This window comes from Anomaloglossus baeobatrachus, chromosome 9 (genome assembly GCF_048569485.1).
Source record: "Anomaloglossus baeobatrachus isolate aAnoBae1 chromosome 9, aAnoBae1.hap1, whole genome shotgun sequence".
NCBI classification, from domain to species: Eukaryota; Metazoa; Chordata; class Amphibia; order Anura; family Aromobatidae; genus Anomaloglossus; species Anomaloglossus baeobatrachus.
The window spans coordinates 23959626-23985845 of NC_134361.1; the positions used below are offsets into that span (position 1 = coordinate 23959626).

Here is a 26220-nt window from a genome sequence, read left to right on the forward strand (position 1 = left end):
TGGTCAAGGCAGGCTGCTACAGCCTGCTCATGCCACCGATGACCCGCTTCACCGCAGCACCCTCATTCCGCGCAGCCACAGTCAGACCATAAGACGCACCCCCCACTTTCCCCCAACATTTGGGGGAAAAAAGTGCCTCTTATAGTCCGAAAAATACGGTACATACATTACATTACTGATCCGCAGTTACCTCCTGTATTATACTCCAGAGCTGCACTCACTATTCTGCTGGTGCAGTCACTGTGTACATACATTACATTACTGATCCTGAGTTACCTCCTGTATTATACTCCAGAGCTGCACTCACTATTCTGCTTGTGCAGTCACTGTGTACATACATTACATTACTGATCCTGAGTTACCTCCTGTATTATACTCCAGTGCTGCACTCACTATTCTGCTGGTGCAGTCACTGTGTACATACATTACATTACTGATCCTGAGTTACATCCTGTGATATACTCCAGAGCTGCACTCACTATTCTGCTTGTGCAGTCACTGTATACAGACATTACATTACTGATCTTGAGTTACCTCCTGTATTAGGCTATGTGCCCACGCTGCGGAAAATGCGCGGATTTTCCAGAAATCTGCAGCACCGCTATTCCCCAGCCATTTCTATGGCCATTGAGAAATGCTGTGCCCACGCTGCGGATTTTTCCGCAGCGGAAATCGTGCGGATTTTCGTGCGGAAATATCTGCAGCATGTCAATTATTGTTGCGGATTTCTCCGCAGGGTCCCATATACTTACCTGCCTTGATAGAGACCCGAGTCACTTTCTCCGTCCGGTGTAGCGGCAGCAGCGCGGTGGATCCAGCCAGGTACAGGAAGGAAGAGGTGGGCGGGGCCTGCATGAGCTCCGGTCATGTGACAGCTGGAGCTAGTTCAGGCCCGCCCACCTCCAGCACAGTGAACCAGACGCTGCCTGACAGTGACCCGGCCGCCGGAAAGCGAGGTGCTGCATGATGGAGGTAAGTATGAGCACCCCGATCACTGCAGCACTTGTTCTGCATTGAGGATGCAGTGCCGAAGCCATGGTACTGTATCCTCAATGCAGAATGCCCGCACCATATCCACAGGACATTCCGCTGTATATCCGCAGCATTGAAACAGAGAAAGTTCTGTTGCGGATTTCTGGGAGCACCTGCGGAATGTCTTGCGGATATATCCGCAGGACAATGTCCCCGTGGGCACATAGCCTTATACTCCAGAGCTGCACTCACTGTTGTGCTGGTGCGGGCACTGTGTACATATATTACATTACTTATCCTGAATTACATCCTGTATTATACTCCAGAGCTGCACTCTCTGTAAATATCATTACACAGGGGTTAAGGTTTCTTCTGCCTGTTCTGCTTGTGCTCAGTGTGTACAGGACCCTCGGTCTGATCCCATGTCCGGGGGTCCCGGGTTCTGCAGTGTACACCCCCCGCTCCTCTCTCTGTTCTGTGTGTTGATGCCGGTGTTGCTCTTCCTGCAGATAACGGTGAAGGACTTTAAGGATCACATCTCTCCGTCTGTCGGCATCCCCTCGGAGAAGCAGCGGCTCATATATCAGGGTCGGGTATTGCAGGAAGATAAGAAGCTGAAGGAATACAGTGAGTGCCGGCTCCGGAGCAGCCACGTCTCCGATCCGCTGCAGCCACGTCTCCGCTCCGCTCTCATTAACCCTCTCACTTCTGCTCTCCTCAGATGTGGATGGGAAAGTTATTCATCTGGTGGAACGGGCACCACCTCAGGCACAAAGCACAACAGGGGCCGCCTCGTCCTCATCCAGCACAACGTCCACTGCCACCGGGAGTGCACCAGGTGGCCCAGGGGCCGGGGGTCCCGAGAGGAACGGAAACAGCTACGTAATGGTGGGAGCATTTAACCTGCCGGTAAGAAATATGGGTGTCGAGATCTGGCATGTGAAGGGCAAGAGCCCCCGGCCCGAAGTACTACAGGATGTTGTGTGTGGGGGGGGTCCAGAGTGGGGGACAGGGGAAGAAGCCTCCTGCTGGTGGAGTGTGGGGGGGTGGGTCTCCATACCATGCTGGCTATTGAATGCAGGGGGAGGGGGTGGACTCCTTGGTGCGCGCAGGGGCGAGCGGGGAAGGGGCTCCTTGGCGCGCGCAGGGGCGAGCGGGGAAGGGGCGGGTTCCTTGCTGCGCTGTGGGGAGGATGGGCTCTTTGCTGCGCAGGACATGCAGTGCAGGCTCCACTGTTGCTCATGCTGTGCCCTGTCTCTCCGCAGCACGTCATGTCTGGTCTTGGCGAGGCTGGCCGAGCACCGCGCGTCTCCACAATCACCGGAGTAAGTATGTGCACCCCTTGGCGCCATGTGCTGGTTGTCTCTGGCATGTTGTGACCCCCTCACTGACCTGTCTCCGTGTAGATTAGCGGATGTGAACTGTATAGAACAATTCTGATATATTCTGTTTCCTGTCGTTCTTCTTCTTTCCTCCCTTCTCCGTTCCCTCCATTCACATTTCTTCCCTTCTCCTCCTCCCTCCGTTCTTCTTTCTTGCCTCCTGCATGCTTGCCCCGTGTCCTCGGTGCCGTGTCCGCTCTGTCCTTCCTCCTCCTCCTCTTAGAATGATGGCTCCTCTCTTGATGTCCATATAAACTTGGATCAGCAGCTGCCCATCCAGGTACGAGACAGCGCTCCCCTCCCCCTCCATGTAACCGCTCGCTGTCGCGGGGCCTCCGCTGTCGGCACCTCAGGTTCTTCCTTTCTCGGATCTCTGCTTGCTGTCACTCCGCAGAGCGCGGCTCGTCACCGCTGTGTCCATCACTGGATGACTGAAAACAGAGGTCTAGGAAACACGGAGGGACGTAATTCCCCCACAGTGCGCCGCGGCGCAGGGAACCACATTCATTGCGCTTGGCTTCACCTTCAGTCGCTGACGTCTGATCTCTGCGCCGGGGTCCCGCCGTCCATTGTGGAAACGTATTTTCTGCGGATCTCCTCGTATTGTTAGATACAGACGCCGGGGCTTATAGAAGCCGCCATCAAAACTGGTGCAGAGAAAAAAAATAGATCAGTCGGCCGTAATTAGGAGACGTCCACAGCCGCTGCCCGGGCCCCGGAAGTCAATTATTAACTATTTACTAACCAGAGCAGGTTCCAGCCGGGTCCTATCCCCTTCTGTGTACCCTGCTACATGTAAAGAGTAACAGAGACATGACAGAAGTTGTGATCTACGGGGTCCGGGTTCTGACACTTCAATTGATTGCTATTATGAAGGGGAAGAAGACCCCTGCCGAGCACTGAGCAACCGGAGGCCGAAGCCGGGCCGGTGGCCTCCGGAGGCCGAAGCCGGGCCGGTGGCCTTTGGCTTCTTGTTATATACGTCGTCTGATCCTTACTGACTGGTTAGGAATGACCCCGGCGGGGTCCGGCGTACACGCTGTCGTTTCGTGGCTGTCAGTATTGGTGCCGCCGTCGTATAGTCTTAGACACGGGGTGAAGGTAAGTTGGGTTTTTTGTTTTCAGTGCCGGGTTCTGGACGCCGGACCCCTGTATGGTTTGTGTGCTGCGCTCGCTTCTCGCTGCCGTGATCTAACGCATTCTTTGTTCTCCGGCTTCTTCTCCTCTCTCTCTCTTTTTTCCGTCTGTCGCTCCCTTCTTCCATTATGGCCTCTGATTTCTCCTCCGTGGTCTGCACCGATGTGACCACCGACTGCTCCCTATTCTCCACCCTGCCCGGCCCTTATTGCTGCCTCCTCCTGGTAACCCCGCTGTGTCCTTCTGTCTTTCTCCTTCACTTCCATCCCACCATACAGAGTGAGCCTCGCGTCCGCCTCGTCCTGGCGCAGCACATACTGCAGGACATACAGACCATACTGGACCGTCTGGAGGTGAGTGCGGAGATGAGGCCGTGCTGTTTACCATGGGGGGGGGGGGGGAGTATTAGTAGTGGTCCTATGGTATAACGTGATCCGTATTTTGCAGCAACCATCGAGTAGTGATCAGTCCTCGGAGCCCATGGAGATGTCCGCCGCTGAAGGTGAATCTGGCAGTCGAGATCCACAATCACAAGCGGCTCCCAATAACGAGGGGCAGAATGGTGCCGCGTCCTCGAGGTACCGGCCACATCTACATCTTTCTCACCTATTACGTCTCTGCTTTGTGTCCCGTAACTCGGCCTCTGTCTTTGCAGTCACCCGACGCCCACCGAGTACGCTGAGGTCCTGCAGTCGTTGTCCCGGGCGGAGGAACGTCTTTCCCCCTTCATGGAGCGCTACCGGGAGATCATCAGTAATGCCACAAATGGCGTGTATGAGAACGTGAGCTGACGTTCTAGGATCCGTCCGTATGACTCCGGCGCCCACCACCGAGCACCAAGTATGACTGACATTTTGTCTTGTGCTGCAGGATGACCGGGATCAGGCCCAGCGGATCATTAACCTGGTCGGAGAATGCCTCCGTCTCCTGGGAAATGCCCTCATCGCGGTGTCTGATTTGCGGTGCAATCTGACGGTGGCGGCTCCCCGACACATGCACGTTGTCCGCCCCATGTCGCACTACACTGGTCCCATGGTCCTGCAGCAGGCCGCCATTCCTATACAGGTGAGAGGCGGCCGCCGTACGGTTACACCCGTCCCTGTGATTGGCGCTGGGATAATTCTCTCCACTCATTTTATGCTTAGATAAACGTTGGCACCACAGTTACAATGACGGGCAACGGAGCCAATGCTGCGCAGCAGGGGGGCACCACTGAACCCTCCCCCAACCCTGCACCGACCGCCAGCACCACCGAGCAGCCGCAACCTCAGCCGCAGCCCCAGCACCGAGCATCCAGAGCCGGCCAGCCCGCCACCACAGGTGTGGAAGCCCAGGCGCCAACCTCTCCCCTACAGCCCCGCGTAATACGCATCACACACCAGACTATGGAGCCCGTCATGATGATGATGAACATCCCGGGTGAGGCGGCCACACACGTATGTGCAGACCCTCCAGGATAAAGGCGCGTTGTGTTCTATTTTATGGTATATTCTGTATTTTCTCTTAGACCCCGGAGCTGGCGGCTCGCCCACCATTACCCCGACATCAGCGGCTCATGGTAAGACATTGATTTTTTTTTTTTTTTAATCCCTTTATGTTTATTTAAAGAGGTATTCCAAAAAGTCTAAGTGTCTGGTACCCGGGTGATTTTTCCTCCCCACCCCCCACTTTCTAAAAAGTCTTCACAAAAAAAAGTTCTAGTTTGTTGTTGTAGCGTCTGTGTAGCCCCTGCACATAGCTGGCTGTCCTGCTGCTTCTGTCATAGGTCCTCCCTGTTCCCTTCCTTTCTCTGAGTGTTAAGGGCACCAATGGGGAGAGGGAAAAGGTCGTACACGGCCAATCAGAATACTAACTCCTATATGATAGACATTTAGATCATATGTCGTGTCCCCGACTTTAATCTGTTGGGGGAGACCTCTAAGGGGACTCTCATGGTCTCGGAGGAGGATTCCAGATTAGATCTGCACAGATGTATGTGTGAGGAAAAATGACCACACACAGACGTATCTCTATGCTCTTCTAACCCGTATATTGTAAAACAATCACAGTTATACAATTCATTCAGTACATCCGTATTGCTGTTAACCAATTATCTAACTTGGTTTCGCTTACTCCCTTATTTGGCTACAGTTTCCTACATGACTATACTGTCCTTGATAAGGCACCTGGAGATGAGCAAAAGTCTATGCACGTACGTCCGCAGCTTGTTACTGACACTCGGGGGACCAGTTTGAGGTGGTCTCCTGTGTGTCTGCATAGTTCAGCGTAGTATAATTAGTTTCAATAATACATTCCAGAAGATGTATCCTAGTATACATGATAGCATTTAAGCAATGGTTATACAAAGACACATTATCTTATTATATGGACAATTGATTCATAGCCTGGACCTTCACAATCTGGTCTCGCTTGTCAAGTCCACATCTTTCCTGGCAGATGATGGCTGCATTATTTAGCCATCATCTGCCTCTAACAGCCGCTGGTGGCCAGAACTCCACCCATGGCTATTAACGTGTTAAATGTCGATGTCAATCTCTGACAGTGGCAATAAACGCGTGTCGGCGGGGAGCACGCCATCCATGCATACCCGCCACGTGATTGTGGGGCACCGATGGGGTGCCATGACAGTCGGGGGGGCCTCCTGAAGACCCTCATGCTTGTCACGACGAGTCCTTGGTGAAAGCCGGCGTTCAGATGGCGTTCATATGAGACTGTGATTTTCACTATACACAGCAGTGCTGAGGCACTACTGTGTATCACACGAGGGATCGGATGATCGCAGCTGCAAGTCAGACACAAAATACAATAAGAGGCGATCAGAACATCGCATCTACCCAAAAAATGTATCGGGAAAAACATACATCAAGGGGTCAAAAAAAAAAAAAGACAAAAACTGAGCCCCAGACCTGGAAAAATGAAAACCTTAGGCAAAAGGAAATCTTTTAAATCTTCATAGAAGGGAAAGAGAAAAAAAAGATAATAGCTCTGTTGTGAAGAGTCCTCAGGAACTGCAGATGGGGGGGGGGGAGAAGAGCGCAGCGCAGTCAGCAGACTCCTGATATCTTTTCAGGGAGCGTATAGGGGAAATCTGTGCAGGAATGAAGCTGTGCTGACACATTACCGCTTGTGAAAGCAGCAGCTTCATGGATACGCCCCAGAGCCGCCCTATGTACACTGTGTTCCAAATGATTATGCAAAAAGAGTTTGAGTGATGAGGTCAGAATTTTTTTTGCTTATCATGTAAACTCATTGCTGGTGATGGTGTCAGGGCCCTTGATATCACTTTATATCATTGCTGGTGATGGTGTCCGGGCTCTTTATATCACTTTATATCATTGCTGGTGATGGTGCCAGGGCTCTTGATATCACTTTATATCATTGCTGGTGATGGTGTCAGGGCTCTTTATAGCACTTTATATCATTGCTGGTGATGGTGTCAGGGCTCTTTATATCACTGAAAGCAATTGCAGATACCTGTGCACATTAGTTTGGAAGGTGTGTCCAAATAAAGGCAATACTACTTAAGAAGGCTGTTCCACATTATTAAGCAGGCTACATTTTTTGCCAAAATGGGAATGAAAAAGGATGTGTCGGCTGCTGAGAAGCAACAAATTGTGGAGAATTTAGGTGAAGGCATGACTACAATCAACATTGCCAAGACACCTCATCGTGATCATCGCACAATCAGGAAGTATGTAGCTGATTCCCAGCACACGCGTGTGCGGCTGCTAAGGAGAAATTGAGGACTCTTTCCAACAGGCAATTGCGTCAGGTTAATAGAGCAGCTGCTGAATGCCTGGTCCTAGCAGCAGACAAGTTTTTGAAGCTGCTGGTGCCTCCAACGTCCCCCGAACAACAAGATGCAGGGTCCTTCAGAGGTTTGCAGCTGTGTGTAAGCCATCCTGTCCACCACCTCTATCCACTGCACACAAGCAGAAATGGCTCCAGTGGCCAAACCATACATGAAGACTGACTTCCAAACTGTTTTGTTCACCGATGAGTGCCGTGCAACTCTCGATGATCCAGATGGATAGAGTGGAGCTGGTTGATGGACACCCCATGAAAACACGGCTAAGGCACCAACAAGGAGCAGGTGGAGTAATGTTTTGGGCTGGAATCATGGGGAGAGAGATTGTCGGCCCCTTTAGGATCCCTGAAGGGGTAAAGCTGAACTCCATAATCTATGTGGAGTTTCTAAAACAGCACTTCCTGCCATGGTTCAGGAGGAAGAACCGTGCATTCCGCAGCAAGATCATTTTCATGCACCGTCTCATGCTGCAAATAACACATCTGCATCTCGGGCTGCTAAGGGCATAAAAGAGGACAAACTTATGGTGTGGCCACCATCTTCCCCTGACCTCAACCCCATTGAGAACCTCTGGAGCATCATCAAAAGGAGTGTCTATGATGGCAGGAGGCAGTTCACATCTAAGCAACCGCTCTGGGAGGGTATTCTGTCCACATGCAAAACAATTGAAGCACAAACCATCCAAAAACTGACAAATTCAATGGACGAGAGAGTTCAGAAGCTTCTTTCAAACAAGGGGTCCTATGTGCAAATGTAACATCACCTAGAATTAAGTGTAGACTTAAACTGATTTCATCTTGTAATAAGCTGATAATGCTGAGAATGTCACAATTCACCATTTTGTTTTTCAAAATAAAAAAAGTTGAAAACTGCTGTGCATAATAATGTGGAACATGCTTTTTGAGTGCGTTTTTGAGTGTTTATTATTTTTAAAAATACACTGTTTTCAAAGTCTCCTTAAGGAGAATAGTGTTCCCCCGTGGTCCCCACATAGCTTTCTCATGAGCCAGATCAGACACCCCCATACTTTGCACTGACGAGGGGCAAGCACCCCGAAACACCGTGTTTGCAAATTGGGATTCTGATCTGGCTTATATATCCTGAGTCATATTGCAAAGGATTGTTGAAAATCCACTTGTGACTTTTAGGATTGCTACTTCCAATAGGTGGCGCTGTGCTAGAGTTTGTCTCCTTTACTGGAGAGACAATTTGACTGTTTTCATAGGCATCAAAAACATTTCACTTATACTCCAATAGTAGATCACTGGAAAATAACAATGACTGCAATTCATAAAGTTAATTTAGGAAAATATGAGAAATATTTTTTGCATAATAATTTGGAACACCGTGTAGGTGGAGGCTGCATATTGGAGGGGGTAAATTGAGATGGCAGCACATCAGCCTTACCACACCGATGAGCTATTCCCATGAGCGCTGCTTCTGTATTGCAGGTGCCGCCACTCACCTCCACGTGCCCGGACTGCCTCCGGAGTTCATGCAGGCCATTTCCCATCAGATCTCCCAGCAGGCTATGGCGGCTGCTTCAGGTGGGCGCAGGGGTCGGCTCAGGGACCCTCCACTGATTGTGATTGATGATCTGTCCTAAGGATGCCTTCTCTTTGTCTCGTACAGGGCAGCAGGTGCCCGGCTTCCAGGGTCAGCCCCCTCGATTTGTTTTTACAAGACCCAGCGCCCCACCTCAGCCTCCCCAAACCGGGACTGCCGGCTCCCCACCTGCAGGAACTCCGGTGCAAGCGGCACCCGGGACTGGGACTACGGTGAGCTGTCACTTTACCCTCATACTCGCCGGTCACCATTGTGCTGCAGTGCTTGACTGTAGGAATGTTACTTCTGTCTCTCCCAGACCAGTCCGACCTCCCTGACTCAGATGATCAGTGGTTTGGTGGGCCAGCTTCTCATGCACCCCGTCATTGTAGGTGAGTGTCGTCTTCACCGTCTCGCGAGCTCTTTAAGACTCTGGCGTTGGCGTGGCGCTGGCTTAGCGCTGCAGTCCCTGATTGGTGGGATGCTGGGTGTCGGACCCCCACCGAAGTGCCGGTGATGGATCCCTCTGACATTTGTCTTCAGCTTCTTATGATGATGATTTTCCTCCATCAGCTCAGAGCGGCGGCACGGCTCCTACCTCCACATCCTCGTCCTCCACCACCACCACCTCCGCCTCGACAACGACCACCACCACCTCCACCACTTCAACCTTCCCGAGCACTCCGACAGCACCTTCCGCGCCTTCTTCCCAGCCCCCTGCAGGACCGGAGCAACATCTGTCCCAGCTGCTGGGATCCTTACTGGGCACGGCCAGCTCGGGTGTGGCCAACATTGCCATGAGCTCGCCAAGCATCGCGGTGGCGGTTCCGGGAATGCCGTCGTTTCTACAAGGAGTCACCGATATGTTACAGGTAATGGTACGGCCATGGAGATGGGAGAGAATGAAGCTTTGCCAGCTCGCTCGTGTCCATGTCTGATTTCACTATTTTACTGCTCCACAGGCAGCACAGACCGTCCCGGGGTCCACCGGTCCAATCCCGGCATTTACTGCCCCCACTACTGCCTCCCCCGCCCCCTCTCCATCATCCAGCACGCCCCCTCAAGCTGCCACCGCTGATACCCTCCCCCCTGAATTTTTCACCAGCGTAGTCCAGGGCGTCCTGTCCTCCATGCTGGGGTCGCTGAGCGCTGCCGATCAGAGCGGGACCGAGAGCATCGCCGCCTTCATCCAACGCCTCAGCGGCTCCCACAACATCTTCCAGCCGGACGCGGAGGGACCCGGAGGTAAGAGCGGCGGCTCCTTCCCTCAAGCTTCTCACTTGTCCTCCTCGTACTGATTCTTTGGCCTCGTTTTCGGCAGGGTTCTTCGGGGACCTCCTTTCGCTCATCTGCCATCACTTCTCATTGGTGGACATGGTGATGCTGTTACACGGACAGTCGCAGCCGCTGCAGAACCTACAACCGCAGCTCCGCTCCTTCTTCCTCCAGCAGTATCTACACCAAGCCGACCCCACCCCACAGAACATCCAGGTACGGGACCGAGTCTGCCGTGTAGCGCACTCAGCTCCCATGCAGAGCATTGTGTTACCATGGCTACAGACTACAAACAAACCCCGTGTAGTCAGATGTGCTTGAGAAATAAGAAATCGGTGGCAATGGCGGACTTGTTGCTGCGTCTGGAGTTTCTGATCGGCTTTTCTTTTGTTTTCAGATGGCGTCACGAAATCTTATTAATGGTCTGGAGGAATACATCAGAGAAAGCTTTGTAAGTCCGGAGTATTCTGGAGGGGAACGCGGATTTGTAGACTTTGGGTAACTCTTGACATACCAGAGAGGTCAGAAGTTTTAATTAGTGGGGGTCCTGGTGCTGAGACCCCATCGGTGAGATCTGAGATGATGGGACAGGTGGGCTGCTGTCCTCAGAGACCGATCCCGTCCTCCAAGGAGAACAGTATTGGCTTTTATCCTAACCATTGCACTTTACCTTCTTGCCCCTGGACAGATGATAACCCTCCATTCTTTACACTGCAGGCTCCATCCAGAGAATAACACACAAAAAGTTTATTGAAAAGAAAAGTTTTGGAACTTCAGTAATTGCCTGAGATGTTGGATCTTTACTTTTCTAACTTCTCCCCCCTCCTGTGTTATTTTAAGGCTACAGCGCCGGTCCGGGAAGACGTGGACATCACAAGGACCAACGTGGAGTTCCTGCAGGAGCAGTTTAACCGAATCACCACCCACATCCTGCACTGTTCAGGTGCAGGCACTGCTATAGCGGGGACTGCCTCCGTGTACCGGGCGACCGTGGAGATTTATTCTTCTCCCTTTTTTATCCCGTAGGCCCCACGTTCGGGCAGCGGCTCCTGGAGATGTGCAACCAGTCCCTGTTTGAGTGGCTCGCCCTGAATCTGTACTGTCTGAGGGGGGATCAGAACGCCCTGACGTCCGTCATCAACGAGAGGATTGTAAGCCGCTGGCTCCGCGCTCTCCTGAGCCCCAGTAGGAGGAGAAGTTAGCTACTTCCTCCCCTGCCGCCTTTATTTATTTTCCTACTTGAAATAATAAACTTCATAGCCTGTAAATGAGGGTGACGGCTCCTGTGTTAGGTCTTTTTCGTTGATTTGGCGACTTTCTTCCATACTTCTTCATTCCGCCTGGACACGTGGATGATCTCCTCTTCCTCCTTCTTTTTGTTTCCCCCCTATTTGCAGAGGCGACTGTCCCTGGACGTGTCCCCTGCGTTGGTCTCATGGGTGACGTCCGTCCTGTCCCTGCGTCTCCAGGTTCTGCTGGGCCAAATGCCCGTGACCGAAGCCGAGGTGCAGAGACACGTGCGCAGAACCACGGACCCTCCCCCGGTGAGACGGCCACGGGTTACAGGCTTTCGTTTTCCTGTATCACTTTAGGCTTTTCTTACGTTGTCTCCCGTCCGTCTCCTCCTTCAGGTCTCTGAAGCCGCGTCCCAGGAGCAGCCGATGGAGACGTCTCCTGCCGAGGCTCAGGTAAAACGCGTGAGTGACTGTGATGAAATGTCCATACACAAGACCCCACCGCTGCCTGCAGATTTATCCATATTGTCCCTTCTTCCCACCGCCTGATGTCAGTGTCTCCTTCTGTCCTGCAGCCGTGCGCCTCGTCTCCGGCTCCCGCCACAACAGTGGAAGAAGTGATCTTCCTGCCGGCCCAAAGTTCAGCCCCAGCTCTGTGCCCGGACTCAGAGATTCCTCCCCAAGATGAGGCAGGATCTGAGCCGTGGGCTGCAGCGGTGCCTCCAGTGAGTGTTACCTGTTTCACGTTTCCATTCACGCCTCTACTGCTCTTATTGATGCATAGTTTAGGGGCGTTATTTCTTTGTTTGAGGTACTATACACACTGGTCACATGATGTAATAAATCAGTAACTTTCAGTACACCACAGAGCAGTGTGTGCTGTATTGATTTCCTGAGCACTCATAAAACAAATCTTATTAATTTGGAGTTCCAGAGGCAAAGGAGGAGTGTATTTCACTCACACATTTTAACCTTGCCTCTTCTACTCTCCAGTGTGCCCAATATCTGTGCTCCAATACTAACCTTTTATTCTGTTCTTCCCAAGGAATGGGTCCCTGTTATCAGGCAAGACATACAGAGCCAAAGGAAGATAAAGCCGCAGCCTTCTCTGAGTGACGCCTACCTGAGCGGGATGCCAGCAAAGCGCCGAAAAGTGAGTGTAAACTGTGTGTGTGTGTACACAATGCACAAGTAGTGGTGTTAGGCTATGTGAGCACTGAGCGTTTTTGCACATTTCTTTGTCGCTCCTAATTGGGAGACCCAGACAATTGGGTGTATAGCTACTGCCTCCGGAGGCCACACAAAGCATTACACTAAAAAGTGTAAGGCCCCTCCCCTTCTGGCTATACACCCCCCGTGGGATCACTGGCTGCTCAGTTTTCAAGCTTTGTGCGAAGGAGGCACACATCCATGCAATAGCTCCACTGTTTAGTCAGCAGTAGCTGCTGACTATGTCGGATGGAAGAAAAGTGGGCCCATATGGGGCCCCCAGCATGCTCCCTTCTCACCCCACTTGCGGTTTGTAAGGTTGAGGTACCTATTGCGGGTTCGGAGGCTGGAGCCCACATGCTGTTTTCCTTCCCCATCCCCCCTCAGGGCTCTGGGTGAAGTGGGATCTTACCGGTCTCCAGGCACTGAGACCGGGCTCCATCCACAGACCCAGAGAACCTGCTGGATTTGGAGCTGGGTATCCTCAGGGACAGGGCCCTGCGACATTAAGGTACTCTGTGTCCCCGTACACATCGCGCACACACGCACCAGCATTGCTGGGAGTGTTAGTGCGCCGGGGACAACAGCGCGGAGCGCTTGTGCGATTATTCACTGCAGCTTTGCTGAGTGAATTTATGTATTGGGAACTGCCGCGCCGGCCGCTGCTGGGTGTTTTACACTGTGGTGCGGCTGGGACTTGTGGTGCGCCGGGGACTTCCGCGCCGGCCGTGCACATAGGACGGCCGCGCTTATTACTCGAGTCCCCGGCTTTGCGGCCTAGTTTTCCTTTCGTTCCCGCCCCCAGCCCTGCCAGTCAGGGAAGGGGCGGGACGCTGTACAGTAAGTCAGCGCAGGGAGCTGGAGTCTGCTTTGCATTCTCCAGCCCCCTTCACTAGCCTCAGTGGGACGCCGGGTTCCCGCTCTTGTCTCGGGCACGCCCTCGGCCCGCCCCTCCTCTCTGGACGCCGGCAGCCATTCCGGCACGCAGAGCGGGAAAACGGAGACAAGCGCTGAGCTAGCAGTCACAGGAGGCGCCACACACCTGCTTTTGTGCGGGCGGTAAGCGGCAGCTGCAGTGCTGACCCACTAATGCCGAAGTCTCCTGCTGTACTTTTGTAAAGTCGCTATTCAGGATGCAGGCCTAGAAACAGCAGCTAAAAAGCAGCGGTGCTAAAGCACAGACTTTCTATGCTGCTTGTCTTGCATGTGCTGAAGTGTCATGTGTCCTTTGGGCTTGTATGCTATACATGGCACTGTAATGGCTATTCTTGGCTGTCTACCCGCCTAGATGGCTAGCGGCAGCAAACAGCAAGGGTGCTAAGACACAAGCTTTCAATGCTGCTTGAATTGCATGTGCTGCAGTGTTTATTTTCATGTTTGTATGCTATACATTCACTGTATGTCGCTATTCTTGGCTAATGCTCCTAGATAACTTGACAACAGCAGCAGAAAAGCAAAGGTGCCTAGGCACAAGCTTTCAATGCTGCTTGGATTGCATGTGCTGCAGTGGTTATTTTCATGTTTGTATGCTATACATTCACTGTATGTAGCTAGTCTTCGCTAATGCTCCTGAATAACTAGACAACAGCAGCAGAAAAGCAAAGGTGCCAAGGCACAAGCTTTCTAAGCTGCTTGTACTACATATGCTGAAGTGTTTATTTGTACTTCATGCTTGTATGCTTTCACTGTAAGGTCGCTATTCTTAGCTAATGCTCCTAGATGGCTAGACAACAACAGCAAAAAAGCAGGGGTGCCAAGGCACAGGCTTTCTATGCTGCTTGTACTGCACGTGATACGGTTCCAGGGCCCCCAGTATGTGCAATTGCTCAACCGGGGTCTCCGCTACAGGTAGCCAAAAGACCACCTGTGATTCCTGTCCATGGACAGGGATGGAGTTGCAGTTTCCGCTGCTATATTGTCTGTGATTATGACTAATAGCTTACAGACTTTGCAGTCCAGATAGACCTTGGCCAAGGTTGATTCAATGCCCCTGGCCACCCTGCTTGGAATAATTCAGGGTTCCAGGGGGGTCCCATACATCCCAGGGTGCAGGCTCTGACACGGACGACAGTCCCAGACGGCCTAAGCGAGCTCCATGGAAACGGCCCTCGACTTCATCACTGGTCAGGGTCACCACAGGAGTACTCTCTGTATCAGGGGACAGACGTAGCTGTTCAGGACTCTGATCTTGAGACCGCTCTCAATCCGGATGCACCGGATGGTGACGCTATAGTGAATACTCTTATAGCGTCCATCAATGGAAAGTTGGGTATTTCCCTCTCAACTCCTCCAGTGGAGGAGTCAGCTTCACAGCAGGATAAATCCCTCTTTCAGTATCTCAAGTGTATATTGAGTATTTTTCTGGTCACTCTGACTCCAGAGAAGCAGTCCAGAATCTCCACGCTTATCCCGATAACAGTTTCTCCAACCGTATTTAGGATACGCGGTGTCTCTTCCCCCCTGACGTGGTCAAGCGCTAGACCCAGTGTCCAAAGGTGGATCCCCCAATCTCCAGGCTTGCGGCTAGATCTGTAGTTGCAGTGGAAGATGGGACTTCACTTAAACATGCCATTGACAGACAGATAGACCTCTCGTTGCAATCTGTCTATGAAGCTATCGGCGGATCGGTTGCTCCGGCATTCGCAGCCGTAGAGGCACTCCAAGCTATTTCAGCTAGTATTGCGCAGGGGGACGCTGTCACATGTACATCTTGGCCGCAGTAGCGTCCTTAACCTCGCAATGTCGGCATTGCGACTCAAGCTGTTAATGCTGTCCTGGACGCTACGAGCCGTACGTCAGTGGCGTCCGCCAACTCCGTGTTTTTACGCAGAGCCTAGTGGTTAAGGGATTGGAGCAGATGCTGCTTCCAAAAAAGTGCTTAACCAGGTTGCCGTTATCTGGTGACAGACTGTTTAGTGAGTGGTTGGATGTAATCATTCAACTGTACAAGGGTACGGATTCTTCCTTACCCCGGCCCACATCAAACAAAACCCAACAGGAGAATGGACAGTCGAGGTTTCGGTCCTTCCCAGGCTCGGGCAGGTCCCAGTGGTCCTCGTCCAAAAGGACGCAAAAGGCTCAGAGGGGCGCAGATTCCTGGCGGGCTCCATCACGCCCGGGGAAAGCAGCAGGAGGAACCGCTACCACGGCGTTTTCCTCATGACTTTCAGCCCTCTCACTCCGCGTCCCCGATCGGTCACAGACTCCCCCGCTTTAGCGACACTTACCTGCCACAGGTCAAAGGCCGGTGGATGAGAGACAGTTTGTCCCAAAACTTCCTCACCGGCCGAGCCGAGGCTCTTCTGAAGGCAGAAAGAGTAGTAATCCCTGTTCCTCCTCAGGAACAAGATACGCTTTTTACTCCGATCTGGTCGTAGTGCCAACATAAAACGGCTCACCTAGCACGTGAAAACAAGGCGGTTCCGGATGGAATCCCTCCGCTCCGTCATTGCCTCAATGTCTCAAAGAGATTTCCTAGCATCAATAGACATCAGGATGCTTATCTCAACGTGCCGATTGCTCCAGGACACCGGCGTTTGCTACCATTCGTTATTGAAGACGAGCATCTTCAGTTCGTAGCCCTACCCTTCGGTCTGGCGACAGCCCCACGGGTTTTCACCGACTTCACGGCAGCAGTGTGAGCAGTCCCGCACTCTCAGGGTCACTCTGTGATCCCTTATTTAGGCGACCTACTTGTCAAGGCACTCTCTTAAGAGGCATGCCAACACAGCCTGAACATGGCGCTGGAGTCTTTCCAGGGTTTCGGGTGGGTCTTCAACTTTTCAAAGTTAAACCCAATCGCTGGCATATCTTGGCAAGGAGTTTTCACACTCTCTCAGCGATAGTGAAGCGTCCGCTGGACAAACAGCGTTCACTACAGACGGGGGTGCAGTCTCTCTTTCAAGGAGACGCCTCATCCAGAGGCAGTCCCTTTCACGCAGTTTCATCTGCGTCCACTTCAATGGAACATTCTTCGCTAATGGGAGGAGTAGTCGACGTCCCTACACAGGAACGTCCCTCTTTCTCAGACGATCAAGAACTCTTTTCAGAGGAGTCCACTCTTCAGATCAATTGTCTGGAGCTCTGGGCAGTGTATATTGCTCTACAAGCCTTCCTGCAGTGGCTGGAAGGCAAACAGATCCGAATTCAGTCGGACAATCCACAGCGGTGGCATACATCAACCACCAAGGCGGACTACGCAGTCGGCGAGACTTCCAGGAAGTTCGCCGGATTCTGCTGTGGGTGGCAGACAGAGCATACACCATATCCGCAGTTACCAGGGCGTGGACGCAGCAGAATGGTCTCTGCACCCGGACGGGTGTCAAGAATCGGCACAATAGCAAGGTCCCGATTTTCATTGCGATCAAAGAGCTCTGGCGACAGGCATCTCACGGTCGGTCAACCGTGGGCACTACCAGACCGGCCAGACTTACTGTCCCAAGGGCCGTTTTTTCCATCTGAATTCTACGGCCCTGAACCTACTGTGTGGCCATTGAGTCCTGGATCCTAGTGTCCTCAGGATTATCCCAAGGGGTCGTTGCCACTATGAGTCAGGCTAGGAAGCCCACGTCTGCTAAGATCTACCACGGACGTGGAAGATTTTCTTATACTGGTGCTCTGTACAAGGAGTGTCCCCCAGGCCATTGGCATTGCCTACTCTTCTTTCCTTCCTGCAATTTCGGTTGGAAAAGGGCTTGTCGCTCGGCTCCCTTAAAGGGCAAGGCTTGGCGCTATTGGTGTTTTTTTCAGAGGCGTCTAGCACGACGTCCTCAGGTACGCACGTTCCTGCAGGGGGTTTGTCATATCGTCCCCCCGTACAAGCGGCCGTTAGATCCATGGGATCTGAACAGGGTACTACTTGCTCTCCAGAAGCCGCCTTTCGAGCCTCTGACGAATGTTTCACCTTCTCGACTATCTCAGAAAGTGGCCTTTCTGGTAGCGATCACGTCTCTTCGGACAGTGTCTGAGCTAGCAGCACTGTCATCCAAGGCTCCCTTCCTGGTGTTCCACCAGGACAAGGTAGTGTTGCGCCTCATTCAGGAGTTTCTCCCTAAGGTAGTATCCTCGTTTCATATTAATCAGGATATCTCCTTACCTTCCTTTTGTCCTCATCCGGTTCATCGGTATGAAAAGGACTTACATTTGTTAGATCTAGTGAGACCACTCAGAATCTACATTTCCCGCACGGCGCCTTTGCGCCGCTCGGATACACTCTTTGTCCTTGTCGCTGGTAAGCGCAAAGGGTCGCAGGCTTCCAAATCCACCCTGGCTCGATAGATCAAAGAACCAATTCTTGAAGCCTACCGTTCTGCTAGGCTTCCGGTTCCATCACGGCTGAACGCCCATTCAACCAGAGCCGTGGGTACGTCCTGGGCATTACGTCACCAGGCTACGGCTCAACAGATGTGCCAGGCAGCTACCTGGTAGAGTCTGCACACTTTCACCATACATTATCAGGTGCATGCCTACGCTTCGGCGAACGCCGGCCTAGGTAGAGGAGTTCTGCAGACGGCAGTTGCCTCCTCGTAAGGGAGGGCTGTTTTGCAGCTCTAACGTGAGGTATTAAGTTACCCACCCAGGGACAGCTTTTGGACGTCCCAATTGTCTGGGTCTCCCAATTAGGAGCGACAAAGAAGAAGGGAATTTTGTTACTTACCGTAAATTCCTTTTCTTCTAGCTCCAATTGGGAGACCCAGCACCCGCCCTGTTGTCCTTCGGGATTTTTGGTTTTTTTGCGGGTACACATGTTGTTCATGTTGAACGGTTTTCAGTTCTCCGATGTTATTCGGAGTGAATTTGTTTAAACCAGTTATTGGCTTTCCTCCTTCTTGCTTTAGCACTAAAACTGAGCAGCCCGTGATCCCACGGGGGGTGTATAGCCAGAAGGGGAGGGGCCTTACACTTTTTAGTGTAATGCTTTGTGTGGCCTCCGGAGGCAGTAGCTATACACCCAATTGTCTGGGTCTCCCAATTGGAGCTAGAAGAAAAGGAATTTACGGTAAGTAACAAAATTCCCTTCTTTTTCGGGTGTGTTTTTGGGCTTAAAATTGCATGACTTTGCTTCCTCGGCAAATTCTTTTCATTTCATTTTTGCTGTCCGCACACTTTTTTTTTTTTTTTTTTTAAGCTGCGTTTTTGAGCTAATAAAAAAGAAAATGGACATATCAGTTCTTTCCTGTGTTTTTCACCCATGCAATGCATTTCAAAAACACAGTAAAAAAACGCAGTGTCAAAAAAAATGCTCAGTGCGCACATAAACTTACTGTCTGATACTTTAGTGACAGCTCTCTGTATATAATATGACAGTGCTATTTATGTGTACAATATGACGGTAATATTTATATACACTATTATCAGTCACCTGCATTGTGTGTGTGTGTGTGGGCTATGAAGCTGACATATACAGTCATGTGCTCGCGGTCTTCCTTCCAGACTATGCAGGGCGAGGGGCCTCACCTCTCACTTTCAGATGCTGTAAATCGCGCCATGAGATATACAGGCGCTAAACCGGAAACCAGTACCGAGAGTCTGCGGAGGGAGCTGGACACCAGCGAGGTGCAAGTGCGGTATAGGGACCAGGTAAGCACAGGGTGGCGCCATATATTCTACATATGCTATGGCCCCCTCCCATCATTCAGTTCTCAGCAGAATTTTGTTGTAAAAGAAGGGAATTTTGTTACTTACCGTAAATTCCTTTTCTTCTAGCTCTTATTGGGAGACCCAGACAATTGGGTGTATAGCTACTGCCTCCGGAGGCCACACAAAGTATTACACTAAAAAGTGTAAGGCCCCTCCCCTTCTGGCTATACACCCCCCGTGGAATCACGGGTTCTCCAGTTTTAGTGCCAAAGCAAGAAGGAGGAAAGCCAATAACTGGTTTAAACAAATTAACTCCGAATAACATCGGAGAACTGACAAACCGTTCAACATGAACAACATGTGTACCCGCAAACAAAACCAAAAATCCCGAAGGACAACAGGGCGGGTGCTGGGTCTCCCAATAAGAGCTAGAAGAAAAGGAATTTACGGTAAGTAACAAAATTCCCTTCTTCTTCAGCGCTCTATTGGGAGACCCAGACAATTGGGACGTTCAAAAGCTGTCCCTGGGTGGGTAAAGAAATACCTCTTGTCAGAGCTGCAAGACAGCGCCCCCCTACTGGGAAGCCACCGCCGCCTGCAGGACTCTTCTACCTAGGCTGGCATCCGCCGAAGCATAGGTATGCACCTGATAATGTTTGGTGAAAGTGTGCAGACTGGACCAGGTAGCTGCCTGGCACACCTGTTGAGCCGTAGCCTGGTGGCGTAATGCCCAGGACGCACCCACGGCTCTGGTTGAATGGGCCTTCAGCCCTGATGGAACCGGAAGTCCAGCCGAACGGTAGGCTTCCAGAATTGGTTCTTTGATCCATCGAGCCAGGGTGGCTTTAGAAGCCTGCAATCCCTTGCGCGGACCAGCGACAAGGACAAAAAGTGCCTCGGAGCGGCGCAAGGGCGCCGTGCGGGAGATGTAGATTCTGATTGCTCTGACCAGATCTAACAAATGCAAATCCTTTTCATACCGGTAAACCGGATGAGGACAGAAAGAAGGTAAGCAAATGTCCTGATTTAGATGGAAATCAGAAACTACTTTAGGAAGAAATTCTGGAGTGGGGCGCAAAACCACCTTGTCCTGGTGGACCACCAGGAAAGGAGCCTTGGATGACAGTGCTGCCAGCTCAGACACTCTCCGAAGAGACGTGATCGCCACTAGAAACACCACTTTCTGTGACAGGCGAGAAAAGGAAACCTCTTTCAAAGGCTCGAAAGGCGGCTTCTGTAGAGCAACTAGTACCCTATTCAGATCCCATGGATCTAACGGCCGCCTGTACGGGGGTACAATATGACAAACCCCCTGTAGAAACGTGCGCACCTTAGACAGACGTGCCAGATGCTTCTGAAAAAACACTGATAGTGCCGAGACTTGCCCTTTAAGTGAGCCAAGCGACAAGCCTTTTTCTAACCCCGATTGTAGGAAGGAAAGAAGAGTAGGCAATGCAAATGGCCAGGGAGACACTCCCTGAGCAGAGCACCATGATAAGAAAATCTTCCACGTCCTGTGGTAGATCTTGGCAGACGTGGGCTTCCTAGCCTGCCTCATGGTAGCAACAACTCCTTGAGACAATCCTGCACACGCTAGGATCCAGGATTCAATGGCCACACAGTCAGGTTCAGGGCAGCAGAATTCTGATGGAAAAACGGCCCTTGGGACAGTAAGTCTGGCCGGTCTGGAAGTGACCACGGTCGGCCGACCGTGAGATGCCACAGATCCGGGTACCACGATCTCCTCGGCCAGTCTGGGGCGACGAGTATGACGCGGGTGCAATCGGATCTGATCTTGCGCAACACTCTGGGCAAGAGTGCCAGAGGCGGGAATACATATGGGAGTCGGAACTGCGACCAATCTTGGACCAAGGCGTCTGCCGCCAGAGCCCTTTGATCGCGCGACCGCGCCATGAATGCCGGGACCTTGTGGTTGTGCCGAGACGCCATGAGGTCGACGTCCGGCACCCCCCACCGGCGACAGATTTCCTGAAACACGTCCGGGTGAAGGGACCATTCCCCTGCGTCTATCCCTTGGCGACTGAGGAAGTCTGCTTCCCAGTTTTCTACGCCCGGGATGTGTACCGCGGATATGGTGGATGCTGTGTCCTCCACCCACGTCAGAATCCGCCTGACTTCCTGGAAGGCTTGCCGACTGCGCGTCCCTCCTTGGTGGTTGATGTATGCCACCGCTGTGGAGTTGTCCGACTGGATTCGGATCTGCCTTCCTTCCAGCCACTGCTGGAAGGCTAGAAGTGCCAGATACACTGCTCTGATCTCCAGAACATTGATCTGCAGGGTGGACTCTTGCTGAGTCCACGTCCCCTGAGCCCTGTGGTGGAGAAAGACTGCTCCCCACCCTGACAGACTCGCGTCTGTCGTGACCACTGCCCAGGATGGAGGTAGGAAGGATCTTCCCTGTGACAATGAGTTGGGCAGAAGCCACCATTGCAGAGAGTCCTTGGCCGCCTGAGAAAGGAAGACTTCTCTGTCCAGGGATGTCGACTTCCCGTCCCATTGGCGAAGAATGTCCCATTGAAGAGGACGCAGATGAAACTGCGCAAAGGGAACTGCTTCCATGGCTGCCACCATCTTCCCTAGGAAGTGCATGAGGCGCCTCAAGGAGTGCGACTGGCCCTGAAGAAGCGACCGCACCCCTATCTGTAGTGACCTCTGCTTGGTCAGCGGAAGCTTCACTATCGCTGATAGAGTATGGAACTCCATGCCAAGAAACGTTAGAGACTGAGTTGGTGACAGATTTGACTTTGCAAAGTTGATGATCCACCCGAAAGACTGGAGAGTCTCCAGCGTAACATTCAGGCTGAGTTGGCATGCCTCCTGAGAGGGTGCCTTGACAAGTAGATCGTCCAGATAAGGGATCACGGAGTGTCCCTGGGAGTGCAAGACTGCTACCACTGCCGCCATGACTTTGGTGAAAACCCGTGGGGCTGTCGCCAGACCGAATGGCAGAGCTACGAACTGAAGATGTTCGTCTCCTATTACCAAACGTAGAAAACGTTGGTGCTCTGTAGCAATTGGTACGTGGAGATACGCATCCTTGATGTCTATTGATGCCAGAAAATCTCCTTGAGACATTGACGCAATGACAGACCGGAGGGATTCCATCCGGAACCTCCTGGCGTTCACATGCTTGTTGAGCCTTTTTAGGTCCAGAACAGGACGGAAGGAGCCGTCCTTTTTTGGAACCACAAAGAGATTGGAGTAAAACCCTCGCCCTCGTTCCTGAGGGGGGACAGGGATTACCACTCCTTCTGCTCTTAGTGAGCTCACCGCCTGCAGAAGGGCATCCGCTCGGTCGGGATGTGGGGAGGTTCTGAAGAACCGAGGTGGAGGACGGGAACTGAACTCGATTCTGTACCCGCGCGACAAAATGTCTGTCACCCACCGGTCTTTGACCAGTGACAGCCAAATGCCGCAAAAACGGGAAAGCCTGCCACCGACCGAGGATGCGGAGGGAGGCGGCTGAAAGTCATGAGGAAGCCGCTTTGGAAACGGTTCCTCCGTTTGCTTTCTTGGGTCGTGAGTGAGCCCGCCATGAATCAGAGCTCCTTTGTTCTTTCTGCGTCCCTTTGAATGAGGAAAATTGGGCCTTGCCTGAGCCTCGAAAGGGCCGAGACCTCGGCTGCCACTTTTTCTGCTGAGGTTTGTTTGATCTGGGCTGGGGTAAGGACGAGTCTTTACCCTTGGACTGTTTGATGATTTCAGCGAGCTGCTCGCCAAACAGTCTATCTCCAGATAATGGCAAGTTGGTTAAACATTTTTTGGAACTAGCGTCTGCTTTCCAGTCCTTTAACCACAATGCTCTGCGCAACACTACGGAGTTGGCGGACGCCAACGACGTACGGCTCGTAGATTCCAGAACCGCGTTGATAGCGTAGGTCGCAAACGCAGACATTTGTGAGGTTAGGGTCGACACCTTTGGCACTGCTGGCTGCATGACAGCCTCTACCTGTGCCAACCCAGCTGAAATAGCTTGGAGTGCCCACACGGCCGCGAATGCAGGGGCAAACGACGCGCCGATAGTTTCATAGATAGACTTCAACCAAAGGTCCATCTGTCTGTCGTTGGCGTCTTTAAGTGAAGCGCCATCCTCTACCGCGACTATAGATTTTGCCGCAAGCTTGGCAATAGGGGGATCCACTTTTGGACACTGGGTCCAGCGTTTGATCACGTCAGGGGAAAACGGATAACGTGTATCCCTAGCGCGTCTGGAAAAACGCTTGTATGGCTGAGCGTGGTGTTTCTGGATAGATTCTCTGAAGTCAGAGTGGTCTAAAAAGGCACTCAATTTACGCTTGGGATACAAGAAATGGAATTTCTCCTGCTGTGCAGCAGCTTCCTCTGCTGAGGGAGCTGGGGGAGAAATATCCAACGCACTATTGATGGCCGAAATAAGGTCATTGACCATAGCGTCACCATCAGGGGTATCCAAATTGAGAGTGGTCTCATGGTCCGAAACCTGACCACTTTCTTCAGTCTCATCATAGAGAGACTCATCCCTGTGAGACCCTGAACAATGTGATGATGTGGAGGGTCTGTCTAAGCGAGCTTGCTTGGGCTGGCTGGGGCCGTCATCTGAGTCAGAGCCATCAGCCTGTGATACATGAGAGCCCCTTGAAGTACAGACTCGCTCCAATTGAGGGGGACCAGGGGGCAAGGACACAGCCGTGTCCGGAGCCTGAGTAATTGGCCTGGTTTGCAAGGCCTCAAGGATTTTTGTCATAGTGACAGCCATCTGACCAGCCAAAACTGCAAAATCTGTCCCTGTTACTGGGGCAGGACTTACAGGCGTCTCTGCCTGGGTTACTACTGCCACCTCCGGCTGACGAAGCGTTACAGGCACGGAACATTGCACACAATGGTGGTCAGTGGAGCCTGCCGGTAGATCAGTCCCACAAACAGTACAGACAGTGTACACAGCCCGCGCCTTGGGACCCTTGCGTTTTGTGGAGGACATGTTGCTGTCTCCTCAGCGCAATATGGGGTCTATAGCCAAGAAGCGCCCTACAGTGCAAATATATATACAATATCTATATGGCACCAGAAGAAAGTACACAAATAGAATCACTGTGGCACAAGAGGGGCTTTCAGCCTGCTTACCGCCCGCCTCAGAGCGGGTGTGTGGCCGCCAGACGCCCTGTCTGAGTCTCCCAGAGCCTGCCTGCCTGTCCCCAGCCGGACCGCATGAATAATGGCTGCCGGCGTCCTGTGAGGAAGAGGGGCGGCTCTGGGCGTTCCTAAACGAAGAGCGGGAAAGCGTGCTCTCACTGTGCCTCGTGAGGGGGCTGGAGCATGTAAATCAAGCTCCAGCCCCCGGCGCTGGCCATTGCACAGCGTCTCTCCTCCGCCCTGATTGACAGGGCGGAGGCGGGAACGAAGCGGCGCTAGGCCGCAAAAGCCGGGAAGTAAAGTTAGGAGCGCCGCCGCCGTAAAAGCGCGGTCTGCGCTCTGTCCCCGGCGCCCTGCATGTCGCAGTTGCGCCCCGCCGCAGGAGCGGTCGGCGCTAGTTCCCAAACACATAACCCGTCACCCAGCCATAACTAAGGTGACACAACCCCATTGCTTATGTCCCCGGCGCACTATAACGCCCAGCAAGTCTGGAGCGTTCTGTGCCTGCCGGGGACACCGAGTACCTGACAGATGCAGGGCCATGTCCCTGACTGTACCAATGCTCGACATCCATCAGGTTCGTTCTGGGTCTGTGGATGGAGCCCGGCCTCAGGGCTTTGTGGCCGGAAGGATCCCACTTCCACAGAGCCCTCCAGGGGGATGTGGAAGGAAAAACAGCATGTGGGGCTCCAGCCTCTGTACCAGCAATAGGTACCTCAACCTTTCAAGCACCATCTGGTGAGAAGGGAGCATGCTGGGGGCGCTATATGTGCCCACTTTTCTTCCATCCGAGTAGTTAGCAGCTACTGCTGACTACACACCGTGGAGCTATGCGTGGATGTATGACCTCCTTCACACACAAAGCTAAAACTGGAGAACCCGTGATTCCACGGGGGGTGTATAGCCAGAAGGGGAGGGGCCTTACACTTTTTAGTGTAATACTTTGTGTGGCCTCCGGAGGCAGTAGCTATACACCCAATTGTCTGGGTCTCCCAATAGAGCGCTGAAGAAATGCAAAATTTTTGCGCAACTCAACGGTAGCAAAAAAAAAAAAAATCATGAGTTTTGGATTTATTTTTTGTATGCCCACCTAAGTATCGTGGTGACCCATGGGCTCTGATTGCTGCTGTATAAGCCTCATGTTGCTTTCTACAGCTGACATTTTTTCCTTTTTCTCTCAGCTTTGTCAAGACATCCAGAAAATCCTTCAAGACAACGAGTCCTACAATCCCCAGAGATTCCCCAATACACAGAGAGCCTTTCAGGAAGACCCCTAGACCCCTGCGAACCCGCCCCACCCTCCATATGTGAGCCTGGAGTGTCCCCCTTTGCCCGGTGTATGTGGTTTCTATGTCCTCAGTGTACCTCGGCTCTATTGTATATGGATATGGCTTCTATGACTCCTCTTCTAGAGACTTCTGCATCCTCACTGTGTCCCCCAAGTAACGTCACTGTCATGAACGCTGCTGTGCTGCCGGATCGCTGGAGCTGGGACCCCGGAGCTGCACTCGTCTGCTCATAGAGGGAACGAATCATGGCTGTGCTCACTACTATGTTAAGAAAAAGCAAATATGTAACTGGCCCTTTAAATCATGAATCGATGAAATGCCCAGTTCTGTCCAAAACATTGAAATATTGAATAAAAGTCTTAGATCAATAACTGCAGTGTGTGATACGCGTCCTGTGACAGGCGGAAACCTCTACAGCCAATCACAGCGCTTTATTTTATACTTTTTTTTTTTTTTTTTTGTTTTAGTTCCTTCAATAGATCGATTTGTAAAAATTCTGAGCAAAGATTAAAAACTTCCAGAGGATGCAACAAACTATATTTTACCTAGACATTACACACCAGGGTCATTGTATTATACTCCAGAGCTGCACTCACTATTCTGCTGCTGCAGTCACTGTATACATACATTACTTACATCCTGTATTATACCCCAGAGCT

General features: G+C 52.0%; 1 protein-coding gene across 2 annotated transcripts in view; it reads left to right on the forward strand.

The window, feature by feature from the left end:
- The window catches only part of BAG6 (BAG cochaperone 6), a 29162-nt gene extending 3230 nt beyond the window's left edge, over positions 1–25932 (forward strand). Inside the window, exons 3-27 of one of the 2 annotated variants that reach the window (XM_075323281.1) lie at positions 1482–1599; positions 1694–1881; positions 2238–2297; positions 2578–2634; positions 3770–3844; positions 3939–4069; positions 4147–4273; positions 4362–4556; positions 4637–4910; positions 4999–5049; positions 8751–8846; positions 8932–9077; positions 9164–9236; positions 9418–9716; positions 9807–10089; positions 10166–10335; positions 10517–10570; positions 10960–11062; positions 11146–11270; positions 11517–11663; positions 11751–11807; positions 11930–12079; positions 12400–12507; positions 18996–19142; positions 25454–25932. In XM_075323281.1, coding sequence (XP_075179396.1) covers positions 1482–1599; positions 1694–1881; positions 2238–2297; positions 2578–2634; positions 3770–3844; positions 3939–4069; positions 4147–4273; positions 4362–4556; positions 4637–4910; positions 4999–5049; positions 8751–8846; positions 8932–9077; positions 9164–9236; positions 9418–9716; positions 9807–10089; positions 10166–10335; positions 10517–10570; positions 10960–11062; positions 11146–11270; positions 11517–11663; positions 11751–11807; positions 11930–12079; positions 12400–12507; positions 18996–19142; positions 25454–25549 — 3330 coding nt within the window. In that variant the 3' untranslated portion in view covers positions 25550–25932. The remainder of the gene's footprint in view (positions 1–1481; positions 1600–1693; positions 1882–2237; positions 2298–2577; positions 2635–3769; positions 3845–3938; positions 4070–4146; positions 4274–4361; positions 4557–4636; positions 4911–4998; positions 5050–8750; positions 8847–8931; positions 9078–9163; positions 9237–9417; positions 9717–9806; positions 10090–10165; positions 10336–10516; positions 10571–10959; positions 11063–11145; positions 11271–11516; positions 11664–11750; positions 11808–11929; positions 12080–12399; positions 12508–18995; positions 19143–25453) is intronic. The other variant, XM_075323282.1, reaches the window with a different exon arrangement.
- The last annotated feature ends 288 nt before the right edge of the window (positions 25933–26220 follow it).